The following is a 26,389-nucleotide window of genomic DNA, read 5'->3' as shown; positions in this document are numbered from 1 at the left end:
TGACACAATTTTTCGCTGAAACAGGATAAAACCCGAAGCCTGGTTACTTTTGGCAAAGACGGGGGGGGGGGTCCTGGCACCCAGTAGAGGTTGTGTGTGACTTTTGATGGGGTCGCGCTCTGGAGGAGCCTGAGCGCGGCGCGACCTATGCGGCCTTTCATGTAGTTACGGCCCGCTTCTCTCGAATCTGTAAGAATGGTAAGGGACGTGTTGCTTCGATACCCGACTACCACCGCTAGAGCAACGGCCAGCTCCTACCATTCGGCTGCCGCGCAATCCCTGACTGAGGTGCTAGCTGGTGCAGCGGACGGGGACTTTGGTACATTGCACGAAAGAGCTAGTCTTGACCCGCAGCCGCATGTTCACCTATACATAGCTCCCGGCAACACACTATGTTATGTAGTTTGAGCAGCTAGGTGTACTTTCTTCCGTATTCGTGACGGCGTCGCGCAGAAACTTAAGTTCTAAATTTAAAATTTGGTGAAACATGTTCGGAACCTCGGTTTAGCAAAAATGTTTTCGGAGTCTGTGGGAACTGAAGCGTGCATGTAACAGTCACGAATCAATAATGTACCGAACTGTCATAATGCAGGCGTTGTGCTTAATGCTCTTGTCTTGATGTCTGCTCTGTGGCTGTGTATGTGTAGAGGGGTGCGCTAAACCACGTGCCACCAATCGTGACAGCCTGATTCAGAGACAGGTTGTGAATGGCTCTAATATTGCGCAGATTATGGAAACGCCATATTGGCAGATGCAAATTCGCTAGGTATCCGCATACGACAGATGTTGCAATGGTTCAGTGGCTCTCCAAAATATAAGCCTCGTGTACATTAAACACATACAAGAGTATTTCAGCATACACAAGCATATCTCGATTGTGCTAGGCGCAGAACGGCGTACAGAACAGGATAAGCGCCAAAATACTGTGGCTGACAACAAACCCTCCTCGTGCTGAGCAACGGTGACGACTAAGTAATGGGCCGGACAAGTCAGCCCCTTTATCTTTGACCAGGGCAGCCAATCTGATACGCGCCGTCTGATAAGGTTCGCGTGTTCAACTCTTGCCGTTCTACGAATTTTGTCGGAATTTTACATGTTTGGTCAAGACAACGTCGGGACGAGTTGGTAAACAGATTTCCATGTCCGAAGTTTTCCATCGAGAAAGCCTGCGCTGCCTAACTGCAAGGATTAACGAGTGTTTTTAAGTTTAGTCATTTCGAGACAATTGGTTCCACTATCGAGTTCAATATTGAATTTTTCACGAGGCTGAAATTCTTGCCCGTAACGATACTAACGGATATTGCATAGAAAGGGAAATCAGCGAGTACAGACACAGGACAAGAGCAAAGAAGGCACACGCCACAACGCTTGCGGTGTGTGCCTTCTTTGCTCTTGTCCTGCGTCTGTATTCGCTGGTTCCCTTTCTATGCAATATGAACCAACTAGCCCAGCAGTTTACGCTCCCAATACTAACGGCCATGTTGCACACATTTTCATCTGTTCTCAAGTGTTGCCCGTTGCGCATAAACGCATAGGAAGCAAATGTTTGCTCCTTGTGCTACCTGAACCGCGATATGTTTGCAACAGCTGGGCTAATTGTACTTTGCAACGACCCTGCTGCTCCATGCTATGAGCCTTCCTGCTACTTGCTTTCCCTCCGTAGTTGAAGCCACAAAGGTTACGGCTATCCTTACATTCAATCGCTTCGTGCACATTTTACCTGGACACTGTTTCAAAGTCAAGGCTAGCATTCCTCAATATTTGATAATTCTCAATTGTCGCTGAACGCTTTTACGTCACAAGTACATTTCACTGAATGGCTTGTTTTGTTTCTTTGTGTCACGGTTAGGGCGTTTGTCAATTTTTTAAAAGAAAGAGACAACAGAGAACAGAAGGGGACAAGAAATTTCGAATGCAGAAAAACAGCTCTGAAAAGGAATACAAGGGGGCTTTCGTCTTGAGGCACCTATCAAGTAGATTTCGGGCAAGGCAGTTGCCGCTCCAAGCTCTGGCGCTGACGTATGCTGACGTTGCCTTTCCCATGAGCGCCTGGCAGCGTCCTCTCCCTTTCAACACAGACGCTGCAGTATCTTTCGCTTCAGCTAGTCGGCCAGCTGTTAAACTTCTTCAGCGATGTCAAACGGATACAGCCACAAAGACATCTCCCCGCTACGGAATGGGCGGCCGTTGACAATTCAAGAAAATACCGCTGACCGAACCAAGTCGGATGCCTCTCTTGAAGCAATCAGGCCGGTACCTTCAGCTGATTCGAAACATATCTCGGATTCGGCCCATCACAAAGCACGGCTTGTATCGGAAAGCTACGCGGGGGGAGTGGCCGATTCGGCGCGTCTGCGAATTAAAGGTGAGACGCCATAACTATCCGAAGTGCTTCAAGGCCGATTTCACCGTGGTGTAGCTGTGTGTAACATTTTCCTAGGCGCAGATGACGTAACCATTCGCGTAGCGTGCCGTTACTAAAAGCTCTCACCTTCACTTGCTGCAAAAGCAGAGTGCTTTCCAGGTGGGAAAAGGAATGTGCGGTCTCGGAAAGTTTCCTTGGGCGGTAATGTTACGCAAGTGAGACGCTTGTCGGCCTTGGGAAGGTATTTTAATAGAGGGGAGCGGGGCGCTACGAAATTAATATTTTTCAGTTCTCTGCATTGGGGAGGCCTCCCGCCGTTACAAGTAGGACTAGACCTGCGCGATGCCGGTTTCGCAGACTTCCGCATGTTTGTCTATAATTTGCTCGAGTGGCTTGATTGGTGAGGCCTCAGTGACGTTTCATCGACCTCCAGGTTTCGAATGGTTTTCTGCGGTAGTGGCGCCACGCTAATAATTTTTGTGCTTTTGATACGGGTCAGGGTGGTGACGTGCGATGACTGGTGTATAACAATATACGGAGCAGGCGCGCCACATAACTTTTGCCTGCTAGCTAAGGAATGCGGCTGCACCTATATGAGCATTCGGTAAAGGGCGCATAATGGGTCCCCAAATGATGGGCAGGCGCAGGGGACTGATTCAAAAATAATAATGCACCCGGCTTCATTAACGAGTCATGAGTGTCGGAGAATTACCGTGAAGCGCATGCCACTCAAGTGCATGTTCAACGTTCCTACAGCGTCGCTGTTTCGAAGCTCCATTCGCAGTTTACTGTGCACTCGTTTTCGCCAGTCGCAAGGTTATTGTTTATGAAGGCCTCACTCCGAAACAGGAAAACAACCATGCATTTCAGTGGAGACAATGCAAACCGAACGTATAAGCTGGCACACATGTGCCTGATTGGTTGTTTTGAATTCATCCAGGATGTGCGGACTGCGACTTCGTGATAAATACGGACAGCGAATGTCGTTAGCTGGCAGCTCCAGCTATCTTCCCTTATAACTGCAAGCCTTCCTATCATTGCTTTCGCAGCGAATTCTTTATATGCAACACCTCTATGTGCTTGCAAGGCTTAAGGCGTTCTAGGTAATGACACGACCGCAGCACCTTCGGCGAGCTAACATTTAGCGTCGTGGTTTTTCTGGCGCGTATAATTGCGTATTTCAGCAGGTCGTGATGCACTGCATTGATTTCGAGGAAGCAAACAGAGCGTTACGGCCAGACGTAATCACAACTGCGGTGGCGGTAGAAAACGCGACCTTGAGAAAAGCCCTGCAAAGGCTATACACATGATAGCGGCAAATGCTGATCGCACTTTCTTGAAATACGAGCACAAACTTTTGTGCCCGCAGCAGCTATCACTAGTCGCATTTGCCTCGCTCTCGAGGTCGCCTCTTAAGTCGAGATCATGCACAATGAGATAAGCTAATGAAAATGCTAACGTCGTTATGGCCGCAACCCGATTCGGTCAAGTTCTGTCTGTCATATGTTTCTGTTGTAGCCTGCGTTCATTTCTGCTGAGTTTGAACTTCGAGCAACCATTTGCCAACTGTAGCGATAAGGCTTGCTGAACCCGCTAAGGCGCTTACGGTATACTTTCCCGCTTTAAACTGGGGCTGCAATTTGGTAGTTTCGGTCATTAGCACTGGAGCGCATGGCTCTCACCGTCGTTATCTGTTCAGGTTAATGGAGCCACTGAAAAAAATTATGCGCATACCCATTTGGGTAATGGTAAGTTTGCAAGCACCAAGGCATTGGAGCTCGGGCGCTTTCATCTCTGTACACTCAGTTCTTCGGGAGCCTTGAATAATTAATTGTACCCTACACTGGCAGCAGTTTCACTTAACGATCTGTGCGCATAGGAATCTTGACACACAAGTTTCTTTAGATGTTTCGACATTGCCCCGGAAGCGCTTCAATCGCGTCACAGTGCACATATTATCTTCATTCGGCTTATATTCCGAGCTGTGCCCAAGCAGCAAATGCAATTTGTCACCAAGTGTGGGATCTCGCTCCAGACACTTATTAATCTGCTTTCTTCAGAATGTATACCATTTGTTACAAAAAGTTCACAATCCACTGCGCCGGTAAAATGAACGAAAAGGTTTTCTTTTTTTTTTTTTTCTCGCAGCTACTTTTCGTTTTCCTAATTCGCTGAAACTAAGTCTTTACTACATTTACAGTGCTGTAAAAATAGGAACAATGAACTAAAGTTGTATGTTTTGAACATCTGCGTTCCTCATGCCCGCAAAATAAAACTTAGCACCAGCATGCGGAAAAAGCGCTGTCCTTCTTCCGGACTGCTGACGATACGAACAAACAAGAGTGTCAAGCTATACACACATGCGCTTCCGCTTGGCAGGGCGCGCCGCAAAAACCCATGCATCCTTACTGCATGCATCCTTCGGTATGCAAGCCAAGCCGGAAATGCTCATGACATTCTGCTTCCTTTTAAGTCGACGTGTATCGCGGAATGCCTTTCGGCCAGAAAACATAATTGGTGGAATTTATGGGTTTTTCATGAGTATCAGAATTGCCGATTGTGAATGAACATGGGAATCGATCCACTCCCGGAACGCCAGTTTTTATATTTGTGTTGATCAATCACTGACGAATTTCGTACTTCTCCCCGTCTATATTTAAGAAATTTTCAATTCGATTGGTGCTTGATTTCCCGTGCTTTTCCCCTTTAAGATGTCAACGCAGGTGGCTGCAGCCGCGAGAGAGTGGTGCTTGTGCTTCTGGCGCTGGGTAACTTTTGCGTCGGTGCCAGTGTGTCTATGCAGGCACCATTCTTTCCACATGAGGTGAGTGCTCGAACATTGATTCGTCATATACGTGTTTCATCATATACGTGATTCGTCATATACGAATCCGGGGTTTGGCTCGCCAAGGCTTTCTCTGATGTTTAAGCCATTTGAGAACTAGGTCTTCAATATCATAATCTCGATTATTTATTGGGGATTTCAGTTTGCTTTAACGCGAAGCTAGGAAATAAGGACAAGCTAAGGCCTCGCTTGTTATTCTTCAAAGACAGTTGCTAGACGCGCATTTTTCAACTCGTCTTCATTGCTCGCGCCTGCGAATTCGCTAGAACTGTAACGTATAAAACTGCTTTAAACACTCAATAGCTGCCTACTGCTGAGAAGATGTTACCAGGCCAGGAATTCGAGTAGACATTTCAAGGAAACTTTTTTTTTTTTTATTCTGCTGCCATCTCCCCTTCTCTTCTCTGCCGCAGGCCGAGAGGAAAGGAATAACACCAACAGAGTACGGCTTCGTATTTAGCGTGTTCGAGCTCACCATCTTCTTCGTGGCTCCCATCTGCGCCAAAATTGTACGTTTCTCGCCCCTTTTGCACAATGGAAACATTGCTTCGTGCACGCTGCGCTCGCGTAATTGCCACATCTGTTTATATATATATATATATATATATATATATATATATATATATATATATATATATATATATTCTTTTCTTCTTTTTTTTTTTTTTGCTTACTGAGAATTCTGTTTGAGAAATGCGGGATGTTAAGACAGCCACATATTTCAGCCTGTGGTTGTTTGGAGAACTAGCAAAAAGAGACATAAGTTCTTGTTCACACCACTCTGCTCCTCTAGGAATTTTACCACAGTTCAGTGCGGGACTTTGACAGCCTGAACCACTTCAACGAAAACGTTTTTCTTTTTCCTAACGTTTGACAGTACCTCTAAATGTCTCAGTGACGTGTTTTGAAAGTGCAATATGTCTGCGTGCATAAAATAGGTACAGCATGAAGTTTGGCTATAGGGGTAAGATAACTGGACACAGCTTTTGCTGACACCTGAAATGCATTTTGGCTAGACTGTACATTTGTGTCAAGAGAGTACAACACTCAGACGTTTTTATTTTAATTTTTGTAAACTCGGCAATGTGCATTTTAGGAATTGGTAATTCAATTTGATTTGTGAAAACTGAATATTTTAACACAAAAATACAGATGTGTAAAACTCAAGTGAAGAGTTCACCTCTCAAATATTGGGTTAAGGGGCGCCTGGCATTGAACTATAAGCGCCTGTCCAGCCCTGATAGTTTTGTTCTTTGCAGGTGCCGATCGTCAAGCCAAGATTTATGCTGATCTCTGGCCTTCTGTATGTAGGCGTGGCATCGATACTTTTCGGGTGAGCACTTCGTACACAGCGAATAGGCGCAATATAGTTATATTTTCTTATCGGCTGTTCTCAAGGCCGATAAGGGAAATAACTGAAATGTAAAAGAATATTATGGCTGAAATGCAAAATACTACTTTAGAACAAGGCGGAAAGCTACCAGTTAAACAAAAAAGAATTCTTTAATTCTTAAGAATTCTTAAAGCATACGTTTTCATGCATGGTTTTTACAAAGTTTGAATAATAGAATATTTGTCTTGCCACATGGAAACGCACCGGTTCACATAACTTCGCTGGTGTTGAACACTTCGTGATATTCCTAAAAGAGCGTTGGCTGCTTATCTGATGTATGTTCTGAAGGAAAGGAAATGGACGTCAGAGGGTGACGTTGCCCTTGCGTTGATAAAAAGAACGCTGTAGCAAAGGTGATCCCAGTATAATGGTAGCGCGCAGCAGTGCAAACTGCCGTTTTTTTTTATCTCGACGGAGTATCTTGTCATAGAAGGAACAAACGCGGACGTCTGCTGCACGTTCAAGAATTGTTAAAAGACGACGTCGTATCTTTTAGAGCTCACACTATTACAAAGCACTTTTGTTTTTGTATGGTCGTATTTGTTTTCTGTCTTTCCTCTGCATATTCTGTTCGGCGAGATGAAACGGTTCTCGAAATCGTGATGCCGGTTCTTATCAATTCCACATGGCCTTAAATGGACGTTTCAACGCTGGGAACAAATGTGGTTCTTGAAAGGTTTTTCAGAAAATGTAAGCTTTTTATTGAAGTCTCACCAGTTCAACGTACAGGGTAATCCACTTCTAACTATAACACGGCCAGGTCTTTCAAATCATCATTGCGTCCGACCCGGTCATTCCATAAAGCTAGCAGACAGGCCACGCGAAGCATCACCTCCACGTCCCACATGTGCATATGCTTCGATAGGCGCCTGCATCCGACGCAATGCTGCTTTGAAAGCGGTGACCGTGTGATAGCTTGATGTAGATCACCCTGTACGTAGATATAAGACGTTTCCTGGTAATGAATATCAGGGTTACCAGGCTGGTAGTTACACAAATAAAAAAATACCATGAATTGTGCAGTCTAATTCTGATGCCTACAATGAACTATACATGACCTGCCGACTCTATCAGTGCGTCCATGCATTCGACATCTTTACCACTGTGCACTGAAAATGAGATGATTGTAAGGGGCGATTTGCAGCCCTGTGTACTTGCACATTTTGCTCATCCTTCTGAGGAGAAGCGATCATTTCAGATCTTGAACACAAGTCGCCTATCGCCGGTGTTTGCCGCTTGGATTTTAAAACATATTTGAGAATTTATGATTTCCACACAGCCCCGCAGGTACTTCGGCGTTAGCTAAGTCGTTCTGTCCGTCGATTCTGAGCGGTTTAAGTTGTGATAGGTTTCATAACGAGCATGGCATTACTGCCTAATCCAGCTAGCTTTGATTTGTTACTCCTGGCTTCAAGACATCTCACGCATGTGGCAGCATGAATTCGATTTTATTTTTTTTTTCGCGTGAACATCGCTTCAGGTTCCTGAACAAGTGTCCTCCGGGTGCGACATTTCTGGGCTTGGCCATTGCCATCCGAGTCATGGAGGGCGTAGGCACCGCCGGGTTCCAGACAGCTGTGTTCTCCATAGTCGCAGCTGAGTTCCCCACTTCGCTGGCCACGTCTTATGTACGTATTTTCCTTGATCTGCCAAGTCGTTGCATTCTTGAGATCGGTCACGACTGAAGACCATTCTTGTTTATACGCTTTTCACAAGGGTATGAAGTATTCGTGGTAAAAACACGAGCGACATGCGAAAATCGTGGACTGGAAGCGAAGCCTGCGAACAACTCTATCTTTAGTAGCTCATATAAAAGCGAGACCAGATAATCGTGTAAACAGATTTTCCGATAAAAAAATTCTGAGATATCGGGCAGGTATAGTATATGCCCACGCTGTTCGCCCCATTTCCCACCTCGTTTTAGATCTTTAGTTTAGGAGGCACCGAATCCATTGCATATCTCAGTGTCAGCACCAGTGCGAGTAAATGCGGCGTCCTCCATTTCGGGAAGGTATAGTCGTCGATCTCTCTACTTGTCCTTCGGATCTGCGAGTCCCTGGTGCGGGATTTACTTGGATTACAGCGCAGTTGGCCATATAGGGCTCCTGTTTTGCGCAACGAGAAGACGACGCACAGTCTCGCTGGCTGAAGGACGCTGAATCGATTGTGAGTGGGTCACTCATAGCGCGCCAAGTCGGCTAATACACGCACAGAATTCCTGATTAGCCAGCGCGAGTGGGTTTCCTCGTTACGGTGAAGTTAATTACGCGAGATATAGATCGTTCCTCCCTGTTGGGCCGGATCAGGCTACGTGAAAGAGACAGGAGTGATGACTTGACCGAGATGTGCTCTTAATATCTAGAGAGGGTGGTTCAGCTGTTGACTTGCTCACCTTCACAAGCAGCGCGAAGAGTGTAATATCAGAAAATGCGCGCTTGGCAGGACACCAACAGCGGCTTATTATCGATCCTCTCTTTAAGGCTGCCTTTACTTACTGTGTTTACTTTAAATGGCCTTAGGTAATTTATTTTGGTAAGTGGTCACATTTATTAAATCAGCAGAAGAGGGTGTTTCTGTCCTTCAGAAACGTCGAGCATGCCGTGACGTGACACTTTCAACATCGTACTCTGAGGATCTGTCTCTTGTGTATTGCCGGACTAAATATTGGCCTCAGTTCTATGCGAACTTCTATAAAAGCTGCAGTTGTAATGACGCAAGCCTGCAGAGCGATGTCATTTATACGCGATTAGCGGCGTTAAGCACTGGCAGCCGTGGTAGGCAGTATTTAGGTCTTCCTACTTCTAGCTTACGAGAAACGTACTATAGCATATGCGTATGCCGGTTTACGACGCCTCCTGCTCGCACGTTGTGAAAGGTGCGTGGCCTAATGGGGACACTGCGAGTGCATAGAAAAATTAGGAGGGCACTTGAGTTTCGCCTTAAAGAGTAGACCCGATACCGCCTTGAACGCCACCTTCTCTTTTCGCGAATTTCGGTACTGACAGACTGGCACAGAGAGTTGGGCAAAGTCTTAAACGTCTTTATATTTGGTTGGGTTTCTAAAAAAAAAAAAAAAAGCAATATATCTCTCATTTCTTGGTAGACACATACTTACAACGAACGGCATACAAATGGAGGTTGGAGGTGCGTATGTCGTCGGTTAACATCCCTATCGTAAACTGGCCTTTAATTGATTTGCAGGTGGACACGTGATGGGAAGCGAAATGGCATGACGCCAACCTGAACGCTGCAGAGACAAGTTTCATCACAATTTTTGTACAAAATTCCGCGCTTATTTTTTTTCGACACGTTTTTCGCAATTTAGGGTTTCGGAGACGGCGACGCCTTTTCAACCTAAATAGTAGAATACACTGTCGCGTAGAAAAGCCTGTAATTCCCGCACTGACAACGCGAAATTTCGCACATTGACACTCAAATTGGGCACTTTGTTCAGCAAACTCCCGCGGCCGTTTCTTAAAGGGCTGAAACAATACTGAACCTTTCACCTCTGTTTTTCCTATAGAAGCCAGCTTCCAACAAACTGACCTGTAAGCTTGCCCACCTCCGGTGCTCTTGCTATCTTACAATGAAAGCATTTGCCCTGACCAATGCTCATGTGCTTCGGCCCACACCTGAGCTGGAAAACCTCGATTCAAGTTTCCATGTTTACGAAATCGCAGTTATCAAGCTTGCTGTAGTTATCTCGAAACTCGGGAGTTTTGTGATGTCAGCATACATAATTCAAAATTTGCTATTATCGATATAACAATATGAAATTTCTGTTTGCACTTTATATTATGACGTCCGATATTTGGAGTGTGTTTGAAGTTTAGGCAAGAGAGAGGGAGAGAGATACGTTTCTGCAATCAAACTTTCAAAGCTGTCGCGCACACTCGGGCGACTTTCGCGTCGCCCCGAGGGGACCATTGTGCGACTGGTCAACGTGAGGCGCGTCGGTTCCTCGTCGCCAAAGCCTGCGCACGACGCGAGCAGAGGCGGACCAGGCCGTGCCGCGTACGCTCAGTGGGGAAGAATAGCCTTAAATCTGGGACTCCGGTGCCGGAGGCAACGGGCGCTCTCTGCTGACAGCTTGAATATTCAATTTTCCCATCGTCTCGCTGGGCACAACCGGGTCAGCGTCGTGAATGAAAGCTCACGCATTCTCCTCCTTCAACGAAGGAGATTTATCTGCACCACCCCTAGCTCACGCGATATGTGCACCTTTCTCTTTATCCTGTCGTTAACTCGACTCGACAACGAGGTCTTGACAAAAGGTAGCAGCCCAAGCTCCTTCCCTTCGTACTCTGGAATCCTTTTCTCTGCGTCTAAGTCACAGTGCCGTTCTTTTTTTATTTTTCACTCCTACCGTGTCTCTTGTTCTCCTCAGGAGTATAGAGAGGCGTGGCATGAAAAGTGTATAGCTTTTTTTGAATCCGTATCTGTGCATTTTTTATTTTCTCACTGTGTGTTCTTTAGGGGGCGGGAGAAGGGGGAAGTAAGCATCCTCTGGCTATGAACCGCCTTTCTCAGCGGCTTTGTTTATCTTTTATTTCGAACAAGCCAATTCAAACAATAGCAGAGGGCCAATGACTTTGTGGTGCGCATTGTCAACAGAAAAAAAAAAAAAAACAAACAAACGGCGCGTAAGAGCACGCGGAATGTGGGTCTCCTAAAGAGGTATCCGCATTGTTGTTTTCTGAGGCTTATGTTCATCCCGACTTCCAAATGCGGCAGTAAATCTTCCCTTTTCAACGCTCTTGCACATTCCTAGGCCCTAGATTTCATCCATGATCTATCTTCCTTCACTTCTTGTTTCTCACCCGTGTTTTCCATTGTTTACGCGCATCAGTGGTGACGACTTTTCTTGCGGAAAAAAAAAAAAAAAAGAGAAGGAAGGTGCACATGTAGCACAGATGTAGAGCGTGCGTGTCGAAGCCCTGTCTACCCTCGCTTATTGGAGTGCCATAGTTCGCGTGCCACCAATAGGTTGCTTAGCTGTAGCCCCATGAGGCCTGTATATTACGTGGAGCTTTATTGTGGACGGGTATTGAAAGCATATAATGGACAAAGGTTCATGCATACCTACGATTTGTTTGGTCATCCTTCGTGTGCCACGCTTGAGGAAATGGAACAAAGTGGGAGCATGAGTACATTTTGTTTTGCTGAATACTCGACAATACATTTGTGTGCTGACCATTCTTCATCCTGTTGGTTTGACAGTCCATCCAGCAGACTGTGTTCGGCGCCGGTCTTGTTGCTGGTCCCTCAGTCGGTGGCTGCCTGTATCAGGTTAGTATAGCAACTCGGTTTATATTTATTAGAACTTGGTTCATTACCTCCTTCTATTGCAGCGCAGTATTTCAAGTCTTGCATTATTTTGCGCATTACTGCAATATTTGCATCCATTGGCGTAGCTTTAATGCTGTACTTCGTAGACGTATGGGTGCGGTAGTATATGAACCACGATGTCGATAGAAGAGCGACACAGCGTTAATTAGTATTGAGCTTAGGCAGACGCCTGCATGCACACCTAACCACTGCTCCATTGGTGGAAGGAAAAGTGATGTTTTCATTCATATTGATACGTGGCAGAAGGCTAGTACCACAACAGGTGATGAGAGACGTAGGTGTTCAGGCAAGCACCAACCTCTTCGTATATGCCTCTTCAGTGGCATATAAGTAACAATATCTTAGTTATTGTGCCTTTGAGCAAGTCAACCCTAACTTGCTTGCGTATTCTGTGTCTTTCCGCTAGAACACGGGTCCGAAGTTCGAACTTTCACAGCCTCACTGCGCCGTAACGCTGAAACGTTTTCCTATTCATGAAAATTTATGACGCTTCCTTGAAAAGTACTGTTGCGCCTCTGCAGCTCAGTGGTTATGGTACTCGACTGTGAACTCAAAAATGCCGGTGTAATTCCGGCCGGGGCGGCCGCTTTTCGATGAAAGCGAAAAGCAAGATGTCCTACACTATGCGATATCTCTGCACGCTAAAGAACATCGGGTGGTGTTCCGGAGCCCTCCACAAAGGCAACTCCCCCCCCCCCCCCCCCGCTCCCCCTTGCAGGGATCTCTTCGAAACGTCAAACCCAGTTATCGAAACCAAAAACCATGTAACGTGTCATACTACCCGCTCATATATATGTGGCCAGTTAGACTGGAGCTGAGGTACTTTATTAAAGAATTATAAAACATTGGTGGAGGTTTCTTTTTCCCCACTGCAAGTTGGTTCTGCTGCGGCGCCTCTTCATAGCAGCAGGAACGACGGAACCGGCGAGGAGGTGGGGGTGGCAGGGGGCCAAAAACGTTACCCCCCCCCCCCCTTCTGTGGCGCCTCCTCTGATATTTCTGCCTTTTGTGCATTTTTTTCCCTCTAACGCAACTAGGGGCCACATCGTTTACTTAAAATTGGCTTCAACCACGACGCCGTAGTAGGCAATTTTACGTTTACAAAACAAGGAAGCAGGCAAGGATTACAGATGCTAGACGTCATATTGGGTTTAATTGAGCACCAATTGTAACAATAAAAGCGGGCTGCCGCAAGCACCATGCTGAAAGCGATTTGCTGGTATCGTGCGCAAAAATTCCAGAAAAGACACCAATTGGGTGACGACTAGTTATAAAGTGCATGAGAAACAAAAAAAAAAAATAGAAGAGTTCAACTCTGCTGAACTGAATATTGAGCGAAAGCAATAGCTGCGGGTGACCGGGCATTCTTCTAATTCTTCTTCCCCAGCCCACACATAAAGCCCCGCTTTAACCAAGCCGTATGAATGTGCCTTAATGGCCTATAGGGGTAACAAAATGCCAAGGTTCTGGCAGGCTGATTCTAAAATAAGAGTCCCATGTGAAACGAGAGACTCAAGTTGGCAGCTCCTGCCAGCCCACATATAAAGCCCCTCTTTAACCACGCCGTATGAACGTGCCTTATTGGGCTCTAGGAGTAACGTGAATGCCAGGGTCCTGGCAGGCTGATTCTGACATAATCGTCCCATGTGAAACGAGAGACCCAAGTTGGCAGCTCCTGCCAGCTTGGGGTCGTCCACGGGGGTCGTCTAAAGGTCAAAGGTCAATGGTGGTCACCACCGGGCCGCGCTGACGGCTCAAACTGCGAGAAGTATTGCTTTCGCAATAAAACAAACGTTTTATCCCCCCCCCCCCCCCGCTTCCCCTCATTGAAAATATTCTTCCGGCATCACTTCTGGTAGGCTTTGGTATACGATGCTCTATTCTCACTAAAATTTTTTATTGCTGAATGCTCGGAAGCAAGCTTCTGTCTCAGCCTCGGGATCCCCGTAGCATATTGCATGGTGAAAGCCGCTCCCGTGGATAGTTTAATAACGTGCTGACGACTAGGTAGAACCAAGACGTGATTGGCAGAACATTGCGAGCATGACGAACAATACATACTTGGCTACTACAACAGTGGGGTAAGAAGCGCCCACAATGGGTACTGTTTAAGCACAATGCATCCTGCATTGAAGATTACAGGGTGTGCGCAATGATGGCAGGATTTAAATCATACCTTTTTTTCTTGTTCCGCCTTGCAGGTTGGTGGTTTCGTGCTGCCGTTCGTGAGCATTGGTTCGCTAATGCTGGTCTGCAACGTTCTTGTTTACCTTCTTTTGCCAGCCACAGGTAAGCGGTCTTAATCACACCTGATATTTCAGAAAGCAAGTGTATGAATTTGAAAACATGATTATGTGTTTACTTCCTCACACAGTGCAATTTCATTCTGCCGTAAAATTTCTACCAGTTTGTTTGTGATATTGATTTTTTCGTTGGCGAAACGCGTAATCTCTGGCACTCTTCTTCAGCCGCGCTGATTTAACACTATTAGGCCAATTAATCGCACAGACTGAATTACTTGTGTACCTGCATACTGCGTACTAAGTGAACATAAAAGGGTTTCGTGATATAATTTGTCTCGTTGTCCGGGTGCGTGAACTTTGTGGGTGTAGCATGCTCACGCATCAGTGTGGAGCCGACATCCTAATTCATAGGCCTATAAAGTAAGCCTCATGAACACTGCACGTGGAACTAACAGTTCACTTTCACCTCAGGATGATGTTAGGTTTACTTTTGACGCTACCTTTGCCGGAGGCATCGCTAGGGTTAGCGGCACTTGGCGCAGTAGCCCGGTAGACTACCGTCCTCTCATGCAACCTCCTAGCATATCTTTATAGGCGCGTATGCGCAATTATTCATTTGTGTGTGTGTGTGTGTGTGTGTGTGTGTGTGTGTGTGTGTGTGTGTGTGTGTGTGTGTGTGTGTGTGTGTGTGTGTGTGTGTGTGTGTGTGTGTGTGTGTGTGTGTGTGTGTGTGTGTGTGTGTGTGTGTGTGTGTGTGTGTGTGTGTGTGTGTGTGTGTGTGTGTGTGTGTGTGTGTGTGTGTGTGTGTGTGTGTGTGTGTGTGTGTGTGTGTGTGTGTGTGTGTGTGTGTGTGTGTGTGAGAGAGAGAGAGAGAGAGAGCCGGTGTGTCACATCCAAGAATTCATTTCGCCGTGAACAGAGGGTCCTAACGAATCGGATCAGAGAACGGGAAACATGGTCCAGTTCTGGTGTAACCCTGGCATTCTTCTGGACGCGTATTGCGTCTTCTGCACTTTCGTCGTAATCGGCTACAACGCTGCTGTTCTCGAGCCCCATCTCAGACAGGTGAGTGCCAGCGTCGTGATATTTTTTTTAGTATTTCCATGCGTGCCTATAGCTTTACTTCCGGTATTGCGTCCGGCTTCAAGTCAAGTCAAGCAGGTTGTCAAACCTGGCTGTGAACCTAGATTTAGTCTTAAACTGTGCTAAGGGCAGCTCTAGAAGGTAGGTGCTGGTATGTGTGCGACAGAAAAATTACTGCGCCTGAAAAATTTACGTGAATGACCGAGTGTGTATCTTGCACTCACGTTAGCGTCGCTGAGATTTGACAGCTGGGTGTGAGACGATGCTAGGGTGGTAGCAAGGCACCGGCTATCGTCGGCAGCCGCAAACACACTGTGTGGCGCAAGATCTCGGACCCAGCGGCCAACGCTCCGCGCCGTGCTTTTGCGGGCGATGGTGCAGAGATCCTGTTTTGGCAAACATGACCTCCATATGCCGGAATTCTGCACCCTGATCAACCTTCACATCGTAGAGTTCTAGAGGAACTTCGGCTGTCCGTGCCCAAACGAACGGAAGACCACACAGTGATGATGCGCTAAGATGCCTGTATTCATTTGCTCAGTTTATCTGTAAAAGATTAGAACAATATAAATCTACTCGCAGTCAACCATTGGTTTGGTTTGGTTTGGTTTGTGGGGTTTAACGTAACAAAGCAACTCAGGCTATGAGAGACGCCGTAGTGGAGGACTTCGAGCGCTCCCGTTTCTTCCTATTTGCTCATGCCAAACACGTGGATGAAATGCTGCTTAACTAAATTGGCAATGTGCATGCTGCAGTTCAACCTTGAGCCGTACCTGGTGGGCCTCGTTTTCATACTCAACGGAGCAGTATATGCCTCTACAGCTTGGATATGGGGAAAGGTGGCGGATAGGACCGTAAGTAGATTTTCTGCCTTAATTGATACTCAATAAACCACCTTACTTTATCTGCATGAAACTACGTTGCGAAAAACTAGAACTGAATGCAAAGGATAACGATGCTTTGGATTTTTTTTTTTTTTGTGCTAATCTTCGATAAAAGCGCTGTTTGTGAGCAGTGCTTTCGAAAGCGATGACCCTTCAAGATAACGAAACTTCCGTCTTGTAGGTCCGCACCAAGGAACTGTGCATTCTGGGCTGCATTCTATTGTGTGGCTGCCTGGTACTCGTTGGACCGGCACCTTTTCTTCCCTTACCCACGTGCGTACTCTATAATGACATCATTTTAACTACGGCGCCTATTTTTCTCACCGCGGGTACCTTAGAATACGTTAAGAAGGCAACAAAATTCATTCAGTTTGAGGCTAGAATCCACAACTTACCTTACAAACACTTTCACCATTAGATGAGCAATTTGCTCAGTAACGCAACAGTAAAAGTGTTATACAGAGCTTGACATACAGAATTAAAGTGGCTTGGTTTCACTCCGGGTTTACGCATATATCGCAAGAAAACGCTGCATGTAGTTGGCAAACCTGATGGAGATGGAGAGCGAGGGAACATTTACGACTTCAGGTAGGCAGAGTACATTTTGTCGCACACCCTGTCCTGTGATTTTAAATGCGTTGAAGTCAGATCTTGCAAGCAGCGACCAATGTCATTTTCTTTGTCGTCAGTCCTTTTAATACAAAAGCAGTGACTCACTGCACTTACACTTTTCCTTCTGCGCCTTTTTGCATATCATTGCTATTAGCTGCACCATGAAATTTATATAGCGTACGCCGAAAGCGAGGAATGAAAAAAACTCTTTGGAGGCACTCAGATAATTCAAGTGGCTAAGGCGAAAGCCGTTTGCGACCCTTTGCATTAATTTGTAGTTTGCACATATGATGTCACGCGCAGACGCAGAACGCCTGCACCCAAATTTTGACACAAATTATAAATTCCTCGGTTTTCGTAAGCATTAATTGCATTTAATTTACATTTAATGCATTTAATGAGAATTTTTAATCTAATTTGACACAAATCAGCCGTTTTGCCGCTCATTCTGCGATATTTTCACTCTAGGTTGGTCTATTCCGGCTGATGTGGTGTCACAACCCGAGCTTTTCGCTTTTTTTTTTTTTAACCCAAGCTATATCATTTCTGGTGATCTTAAGCATTAATGAGTCTTAGTTACACGTTCCTAATTTAATTCAACACAACCCCGACAGGTTTAACCTCATTTTGACATTTTTGTGCATTCTGACGCCCGCGCTGTTCGCACGTCCCCATGGCTATATCGACGTCCGCACCAAATTCTATATAAATTTGTCATAATTGGCTCAAATTAATTACTCTACAGTCATCAAACTTGGGGTATAGGATTTTTTTCCCCTCTATCTGGTGCAATCATTTTCCTATCTTTATTTGTTCCGGAGCTAAAAAAAAGGGGGGGGGGGCAGGTTTTGAGACCGCACACTTCGCACACCCATGAACACAGAAAGGCTTCTGCCTTAAGAATTAGAGGGACGCTCAAGCTTCGCAACGCTAAGCGCCTCAAAACACTGCATTTTCATTTTGTAGCGTAACACGAAACTCCTAACTCCTACGCGAGGAGTTTCGCGTGCCGACCAAGCTGCGCATGCGCGAGAGCCACGTTACGCCACAGGGACACAGCTGCCGCCGCCTCCCATCTCGTGCGGCCACAGGTCGTTTTGCTCCATGAAGTTTGGTAAATAGCCTGTGCACGCAGGACGTGACACTCCGTTTACAACACATCATTGAATCGAAATCCAGAGACTCGAAGATAATTATAGCACTAGATATAACAAAAGCATTTGACTACGTAAAGCACCAGGCAATTCTCGCGGGACTGCAGGAATTGGGTTTCGGCGAGAGGACATATAATTACATAATGCATTTCCTGGCAAACAGGGCGTTGAAACTGAAGTTTCAGTATACCTAGAATCTCCCACTGTCCACCTGGGAAGTAAAGGCACGTCGCATGGCCCGGTGTTCTCTCCCTTCATCTCTAATGTGGTGATAAGAGGCCTTCCCGCCGCTCTTAAGGTCATAAAAGACCTAAAGTTCAGCATGTATGCAGACGACGTTAATCTCTGGATGAACAATGGCAGCGAGGGCAGCATAGAGGAACGCCTACAGACAGCGGCGGACACCGTTGTGTCCTACGCGGCCGAAAGGGGTCTCGCGTGCTCCCCGCACAAATCCGAACTTTTTATATATACCCCAAAATCAGTGAGGTGCGAGTACGACTTTAACTTCGAAGTTAAGGTCGACGAGTCCAGCAAATCAGAATCCTCGGACTTTTTTCTTCAAGAGGACGGATATAACGATGAAACTACAAAAACACTAACTACATACGCGACGCAAGCAACAGGGATATTTAGGAGGATCCCAATCAAAGGCAGAGGCCTCAAAAAAAGAAGCCTCTTGAGATTGATGCAGGCGTATATAATAAGCCGAATATGCTATGCCACACCATTCCTCAACATCAGGTCCAACGAAAAAGATAAGATAACGCGTTGCGCTAAGAGGGCGCTGGGTCTACCAATCTCCTGCTCTACAGAACGCCCGCTAGAAATGGGAGTGCATAATAGCTGGACGGAACTTACTGAAGCGGTGAGAATCGCCCAACATGAGAGTTTAAGTAAGATAAGCACGGGTTGAATCCTCTTAGAATGGGTGGGTCGAAAAACAGGTAGGGGCACAGCCGGCAAGGTTGCCGTACTGCCACAATGTCGCAATAACATCATTGTCCCTCCTCTCCCCCGCAACATGCGCCCAGAATACCACAAGGAGAGACGGGAAAAGATAGAAGCACTGGTTAAAAGAGCAAAGTAATTCAGAGTAAAAAGTCGCCTGCGTAGACGCTGCAAGCGGCCGATAGGGGGCGGTAGTCGCCGCGGTAGTCGATGGTAGCGGCGCACACAAACCAAATAGGTAGCGAGCGTGACGTGTGTTAAAACATGCGACGCCGTTTGTGCCTTGCTTTACTACTGCTCCATAGGTAAAATCCACATACTGCCCTTACCCTCGGCGATTTTCAGGGCCATCTGGAGCGTGATGCTGGCCCTGGCCTTGTTCGGCCTCGGCTCTGGAGGCACTATAGTTTCCTCCTTCGTCGGATCGTTCCGGGACACCCTGTGAGTGGCATATGCATCTTTGTTTCGATCAGTTGTATGCCTGAGTACGGCATATTTTAGGCCTTAAGTGCGTTTTTAAGTTTCTTTCTTCAGTTTGAAACACAGTACACGGAATAAATTCTGACGAAGAAAAATGTGAACGAATTTCTTTGACACAGTCGCCACTGTTAAAACAAGCACTGTTAGCTGCAGGGTTGTAGGACTCCTCAGTATGCCTATGAGAAAAAAAAAAAAAAAAAAACATGTTGTTGCCCAAGGCTGCGGCCAATAAAAACTGTTGCAAGTAGTGCTCAGGAGTTCTGCACACTTATTTCCTACTGAACGTCAGTGCGCACTCCCGAAAAGTTCCTTGTACTAGATATACTGCTGACAAAACGCAAACTGAAAAATGTTTTTCGGTGTTTCAGGAAGCGCGGATTTCCAGACGACCTTTCTACATACGGCCTTGTATCCTCCGTGTTCACGGTGTCTCACTCACTGGGGTAAGTACTGCAATTCGGGAGGGTCGTATTACCGCTTAGTCAGCCTTCTATAACCAAGCTAGGCTTGACTCTCGCCATAGCAACAAACGATTAGGCGAACAAAAATCTAGAGCCCGGAAATCTGCGATATCTATACTGCAACGCTAGATGTAGTCACAATAACCAACTATACTTTCTATTTATAAAATAAGCCAAGCCAACTAGCATCTATTATATATAAGTGTGTGTGTGTATATATATATATATATATATATATATATATATATATATATATATATATATATATATATATATATATAGTTGTTTTCCAGCTGCTCATAAAATAAGACATGAAAATTTGCATTTGAACAGAAGGTGGAAAGCATTAGGAGATCACCCAATGCATGTACACCTGGGTACACGACCTTCCACCATTGGCTCTCTCTCCAGCCGCATCGACTCCCCCCCCCCCCCCCCCCCTTGTTTCCCTTCATCTCCATGCATTTCATTGTCGCCGCCTTATTGGCACTCGTGGTAGTGGCGCTTGCTTCCATTCTCTCGCCACACTCCAGAGTCACTAAGACACGTGGAAGAAAAGTTTCACCTCTCGACTTTGCTACTATACCTGTCATAGCTAGCAGATGACCGGTTAGGCCGTCTACAGCGCCTACGACGCGCAATCCAGGAGCGGGCGAAGACGCATGACTGGGCCTCCATAATAAGAATTGTCCTCTATATCTCCACGTGCAGAGCTTTTGTGGGACCCACGCTAGGAGGCTACCTGCTGGACACCATCGGCTACCGCATGGGCACCATGGTACTCCTGGGCAACGAGCTGCTTCTTGTAAGCTATCGCGAGAAATTCCGAGAGTAACTGCGCTTTGCTCTAAGGCAGAAACATCGGTTTTCTGCAGTTCAAGAGCTGCATATGTGCTGAACTTAAAAATGGAAGCACGAATCGGAGTGAAATTTTTAAGGACTTTTCAACATGCAGCTTCCCTAGCAGTTCGATATTGAGCCGAATTAATTCTAGGCATAAAGGAAATTAAGCATTAACGGCAAATCGGACTGTACAGATGCGAAAGGAGCCAAACATTTGAACCCAGGAAAACGCAAAATAGTTTTACTAATACTTTTATAATTATTTACTATTTACAATGATTAGTCTATTTCTCCTGCAATCAGTGCCGCCGAATGAATTAACACTCCTCACTATCTATTTTTTTTCGGAGAGGGGTGTTGCTACTGTTGTTTTTCTTCGTATATGCGAAGTAATTGCGAACAGATTAAAAAAGCATTTGCAATAAGGCGAGATGCTGGAAGCTTCTCAGTTAACTCTCCACTGTCTACTGTGATCCGTCAAGAACTCTGAGTAGTTTAATGTGCTTGTAAAAGAAGATATTTACCCTTACCTGCATGAAATTCCGAAATCCTATAGTCTTGTTCCGATAAACAGGCTCACATTTTTGCCACGGGATATCTGCACATCTAATGACTTCGCATAACATTTACTGTTTCCTCATTCTGTGTTCTAATGCCTTGCATATATATTTTATTAGCAGTATATGTTACTATATCATCGAGACTAAACACACTCTTTGAAATTATATTCGTTACAGATTCTCGCCCTTTGCGTCTACGTGGCAATCCATCGCAAGACTCCTCAAGACCTGGAGCCACTTCTCAAAGAAGTCACGTGACTCGCTTTATATGTGATTTTATCAGTTGTTTTTTTCTAATGTGTTTAGCAAAAGTCCTTAGTTGTCGCTTTTAAGTTTGTATCTGCTGTTTTAGGATAAATTAAAAGGCCCCAGGCACCGTGTTCATTTCGAAATAAGTAATAGACCACTCTATGCACATTATAACAAGAACAGTACTTCTATATTTTATACACTCAATGATGGCACTTGGCATGGCTGTCCTTTTGAAATTGACGACCACTCTAGGAGTCCACCAGACGCAGCTTATGTCCGTCGAGCGTGTTTTTTTTAGAGCGCTATCTCTCCTGCGAGTTTCGCGTTAATCCAGCACTTAGCACCTTTCGCGTTCCACAGATAACGCCACATGATCTTGCCCTGCATGTTTTATCTCGTGTTGTGCAGCAAATATCAGTGTCATCATCGGTCCCAGACACTAAGAGCACCATGCTAGCTCCGCAGCCGATTCCGCCTCGTGTAAAACTGCAACACAATCTCGCTCTGTACGGTGAACACAATCTCCATGAATTTTCATATGTGCCACTTCTTCATTTAAAATACGCCATATACACACACGCAGTCTGGCTAAAATCAGATTGCCGAGACCATCAAACATTTGAAGCCAGACTTGGCCCGCTGTCGAGAAGTTGCCAAGCGTGGAAGCGAGGCAAAATCTGAGCGGCAGCAGCGACTGCGGCTGCGGTCGATGGCTAACGCTTGTGAAACTTGGTTCAAAGGATAATGAATCTCTACATTTTTTCTCGCTCAGTTGTCTTCCCAACAAATTAGACAGGTTATTATATCAGCAGCAAAACCTGGTGAAATCGAGACTTCCTACGCACAATCTCATCCAGTATTCATTTCATGCGCCCGGCCATGCGGACCGACGGTATATAGCCCGCACGCTGCTAAGCAGTCTCTGAACGTGGGCAACAAAGTGTGAAGTTTTGCTCTTAAGACCTAGGAGAGCCACCATAATCGTCCCGTTCATTGTTTAAATAAAGCTCTGGATGTCAGGATACTAAGCGGATGCACTTAACTGCTCCGCTCACAGAACTGGCATAGGATCTTTTTAAAAGCTTTGTACGGCAGTCGGCAGGAGCCGTTCTTAAATACTAATAGTAATAATTTATTGCACTTTACTGTCCTCATTTGCACACACTGTCCGCATAAGCACTGAGTGCTTGTGAGTGGATCTGCGAGCTCCTAACCCCTATAAAGTTTCACGCATTTGATATACGTAGCGCGTAAAGCTTTTGACAACATTGAAGCTTTTCACCTCGCATGCCAAAAGATAAAAAGTCCGAAATTTTGTGGATATTTCACGTCAAAAATGATTGAGGCCATGTGATGGCAAACCTCGAAAAAACTCCAAGGAAGCTCTTGCGAGATCATGTGCGTGGCAGCGTACAAGTGTTACATATTTAAATGCAGAAGGAGAAGGAGGAAAAGCGCAAAGTAGCTATGGTCGAGGGCTCAGTGACGCTTGGATGCCATTGCGAGTTAACTCAGACCAACCAGTAGGCATAGAGGTGTACCCATTGGTCTATCCTTGTATTTTTCGCTGATTTTCTCAGCTCCCAACCGACAGGTATATGCGACAATCGCTAGAACTAAAGCTTTCACCTTCTGTGCGTTATATACGTACGAAGACTTCAGAAAGAGAACTGCAATTACCTTAGACTCCGCGCTTGAGATTTAGGCTGTTGGTTGAAAAGGTGCACATCAAACTGTTAATCTGGTTCCACACAAGTTAGTTAAAGGTAGAGGACTTTAAAACATAAGTCGAACCAGATTAAAAGGGGCAGCGAGAATCATGCGCATATGCATGAGTCCATTGCGAGGCGTAGTTGGGAGCTACTGCGGGGCATGTGAGCTTTCTATATAGGTATATGCCAGGCCAAATACGAGGATGGGCCTTCTTGACGGCCGTCAAACGTTCGTTTATTTTATCTTTTCAAACACAATGCAGTCGTGCGGGTGCAGACAGTCTTCATTCAACTTGACGGCAGCACACAGATACACTCCACCAGTGCACGTCCTGAGGTCAGCTCGAAGTGCGTCGTCGTCAAATCACATCATGCGTCTTCATTATTGCCTGCTCGCGTGACACTGGCGTTTTGTTTTCTCGGTCATCCAGAACTAATGTTTTGTAGCTGCGTATCAGTCAGGCCCCGCCGTGCTGCGCCCCCCTTCCCTTTTTTTCTCTCAATCTTCCAGTGTTTCAATGTGTTCGTGCGTGACAGCAGTTGCAGCCCATCTACCCGAGCTTTTAAAAGCCCTGACGAGCGGCGCACGCCTGAGAGCGCCGGTTAAGCATTTCATCATTGCCGCGTAGCTTTTTTTGTGCCGTCTTTTATTCTTTACGTCGTCCGCTTCAGTCAGAGTGGCCCTTCAGTCAGGAAACGAACAATGTGAAGCAACCAGTCTTGCGTTTTTGACCCCCGAGCGAAGTGGTGATGGATGCTCATATGGACGAGGCCAATGTTCAGTGAGGATGTTGCCCTTGAGCCAGGCCCAGCGTCCGACCTCGTGCCTGGCACTTCGCGATGGTCGTGCGCTGCTGAAAATGAATTGTTTCAGCGTTGGGAATCACCTACGACTGATGGGTTGCTAATGGGTACGCTCATACGTGCTGCTCGTCATATATTGTACATTGCATTCCAATGACACCCAACCTTATTTAAAAATAAGTGCTTGGCACTTGAAACCAACCGAGTGCTGAAAATTGCGTAGCAGCGACTAGAATTTTCTTTAACCGGCTTTTATTGGCAAATTTGGCAGGCACTCTCGGATCACGAATGTCAGTTTACTAGTACCCCTAACGGTGCCACCTTGAGATGGGAAGCATGCAGATCGGATCAGAATATAAAAACAATTTAGGGATATTCTGCTCGAAATCAATACGAATGGGAAAAAAGTTCGTTGGAGGCACTTGGGTATCTTTTAAGTACGGTAAGGCGAAAGCCTTTCCTGCGACTCTTACCACTCAATCGCCGGTTTTTCCTCATCTGCTTCCCTGTATCTCTTTTCCTTCTTTTTGCTCCTTTCCCTCTTGCGTTTTTTACTCTTGCTACTTTCTTCTCTTGTTTTTTTTTTTCTTCTTTTACTTTTTTTTAGTGTTTTTTCTTTGTTACTACTTCTTTCCTCTTTTACTTTTCACTGACTGTTTTCGATGTTGTAACCCGATAAGGAGGCCTGAAATTAAAGCGTTTCAACGTCTTTGCACGTTTATTGCACAATTTTGACGTGTTTGAAAAATTTCGACGTCCGTGACTGGTGCCGACGTTTGCATACTATATCGTCGTCCTTGGCTATTCTCACAGCAAATTGCCTTTCTTTTGTTCTAATTAACTAATTATTAAACATGAACAAAATATCGTGTAAACATGTTTTTCCCCCCATAGCTCACACAATTATTTTTTTTTTTTTGCTAATCAATCATTTTCCCGACAGTTACGGTGTAACTCCGTTGACGCACAAATCCTGTCAACACTCAGAGCCTGAAAGCTTTAGCCTTAATAAGCAGGGCGAGTAGTACGAAGGTAATAACAGATGGTGTCTGATGGTGACAGACTGGATTCCTAAAGAATTAAAGAAGGCAAGAGTATACAACAGAGGCTTGCAGAAAGTAAGACAGGTGGGAGCGATTAGGAAGATTGCAAAGGTATATAAGGTAAACGCAGCTGGCACAGGACTGGGTTAATAGGAGGAATATATGGCAGAGTCATTTCGCCTGCACTGTCACGTGCGGCGCTCCTGTTGCTCGGCGCATGCGCAGTATCGGCTTTGGCTGCGTACGGATACCTTGGCTTTACATGGCATACTGAAGCTTTCGCTCCAAAACGCAGACGGAGCCAAACATGGCAAGGTAGGGCGATGTGCATGGTTTGACGTATGTTGTCCCAAAGTGAATCAGGCTCAAAGCGACTCGCGTTGTTTAACGTGCACTGACGCCACATTGTACACAGGTGCCTTGCACCTTGCCGCCATCGAAAAGTGGTCCCCGCAGTCAGGCCGATTAGTAGGCGTCTTAATAGGCGAGTGGATGTGTGTGCCTGGATGACGGTAAAACTTCAACTTTAAGACACTTTCGGAAATATTTGCTGAAGTAGGAGTTCAATCAAATGAAATGAATATGCTATGACTCAGTTTAGTGAAGAAATGCCAACCATTAATTTTTTCGAAAGCACTGATTTCACAACACACAGCTCCCTGCATTTATTAAGGCGGAAGGCTTATATGGCTCACGAGTCACGAAATCTGAAGCCGGGAGTTGTCCTCTGAGCCTGCCCGCAAAACGCGTTCGCGAAAAAGGGCCCTAGACATGTGATCACGTGGATAAGAAAAGAGTAAGTGAATCGTGTGCACGCCAGGACTGGAACCTTCATTCTTTCGTGCCGCAGCCTAGCGCACTATAGCCACTGCTCTACGCAGACTTCTCGATAACAATTCGAAAATTCCGTAATGAAGCTAAAGGCCGTTGAGGGAGATGAAGGAAAGTGACTCTAAAAAGACAGCTGCGCTGGGGCGGAGGAGGAAAATGTCATTGGCGGCGTGGGAGGCCATCACCACTGGAGGGACATGCCAACGACAGCAGCACGCTCGCAGTGCGCTCGATTGCCTTGTATAAACACTACCTAGACAAGCTAGTCTAGATGGTGTTGCCTGTACACGTCGCCACGTGGGCTCAGTTTTATTTTACGTCGCTATAGATGACGCACCAGACCACAGTCGCATGGGGAAGATCAAGAAAGTACGCTACAGCAGAAGGTAATGCCGCTCGCCGAGGAGTAGATATGTATATGTGCTGCGCTGATTGTAGTGTGTTCTGGGAGAGTTTGATGTCATGGAGTGGGAAAAAATATGTAAAAGTTGAACGAAATGCCCAACCAGGCTTTATTCTTCGCA

General features: G+C 45.8%; 1 protein-coding gene across 3 annotated transcripts; it reads left to right on the top strand.

The window, feature by feature from the left end:
• The first annotated feature begins 2,014 nt into the window (after window positions 1–2,014).
• On the top strand, window positions 2,015–21,607 carry LOC146190606 (MFS-type transporter SLC18B1-like). 3 transcript variants are annotated; one of them, XM_084601001.1, is made up of 14 exons: window positions 2,016–2,365; window positions 5,089–5,189; window positions 5,624–5,719; window positions 6,470–6,543; window positions 8,084–8,231; window positions 11,824–11,892; window positions 14,154–14,241; window positions 15,115–15,260; window positions 16,034–16,132; window positions 16,344–16,435; window positions 19,225–19,320; window positions 19,728–19,802; window positions 20,532–20,625; window positions 21,401–21,607. In XM_084601001.1, exons 1-14 carry the CDS (start codon window positions 2,134–2,136, stop codon window positions 21,479–21,481), a joined length of 1,491 nt encoding a protein of 496 aa, XP_084457127.1. In that variant the 5' UTR covers window positions 2,016–2,133; the 3' UTR covers window positions 21,482–21,607. The 3 variants fall into 3 exon arrangements, with proteins under 3 accessions (XP_084457128.1, XP_084457127.1, XP_084457126.1); XM_084601000.1 differs by having other exon boundaries at window positions 2,019–2,365; window positions 5,077–5,189; XM_084601002.1 differs by lacking the exon at window positions 16,344–16,435 and having other exon boundaries at window positions 2,015–2,365; window positions 5,077–5,189.
• The last annotated feature ends 4,782 nt before the right edge of the window (window positions 21,608–26,389 follow it).

Source organism: Amblyomma maculatum, chromosome 4, assembly GCF_055883805.1.
Source record: "Amblyomma maculatum isolate TAMU_Amacu chromosome 4, ASM5588380v1, whole genome shotgun sequence".
NCBI classification, from domain to species: domain Eukaryota; kingdom Metazoa; phylum Arthropoda; class Arachnida; order Ixodida; family Ixodidae; genus Amblyomma; species Amblyomma maculatum.
Note: the sequence above shows the minus strand (reverse complement) of the source record. Positions and strands in the feature narration are given on the sequence as shown.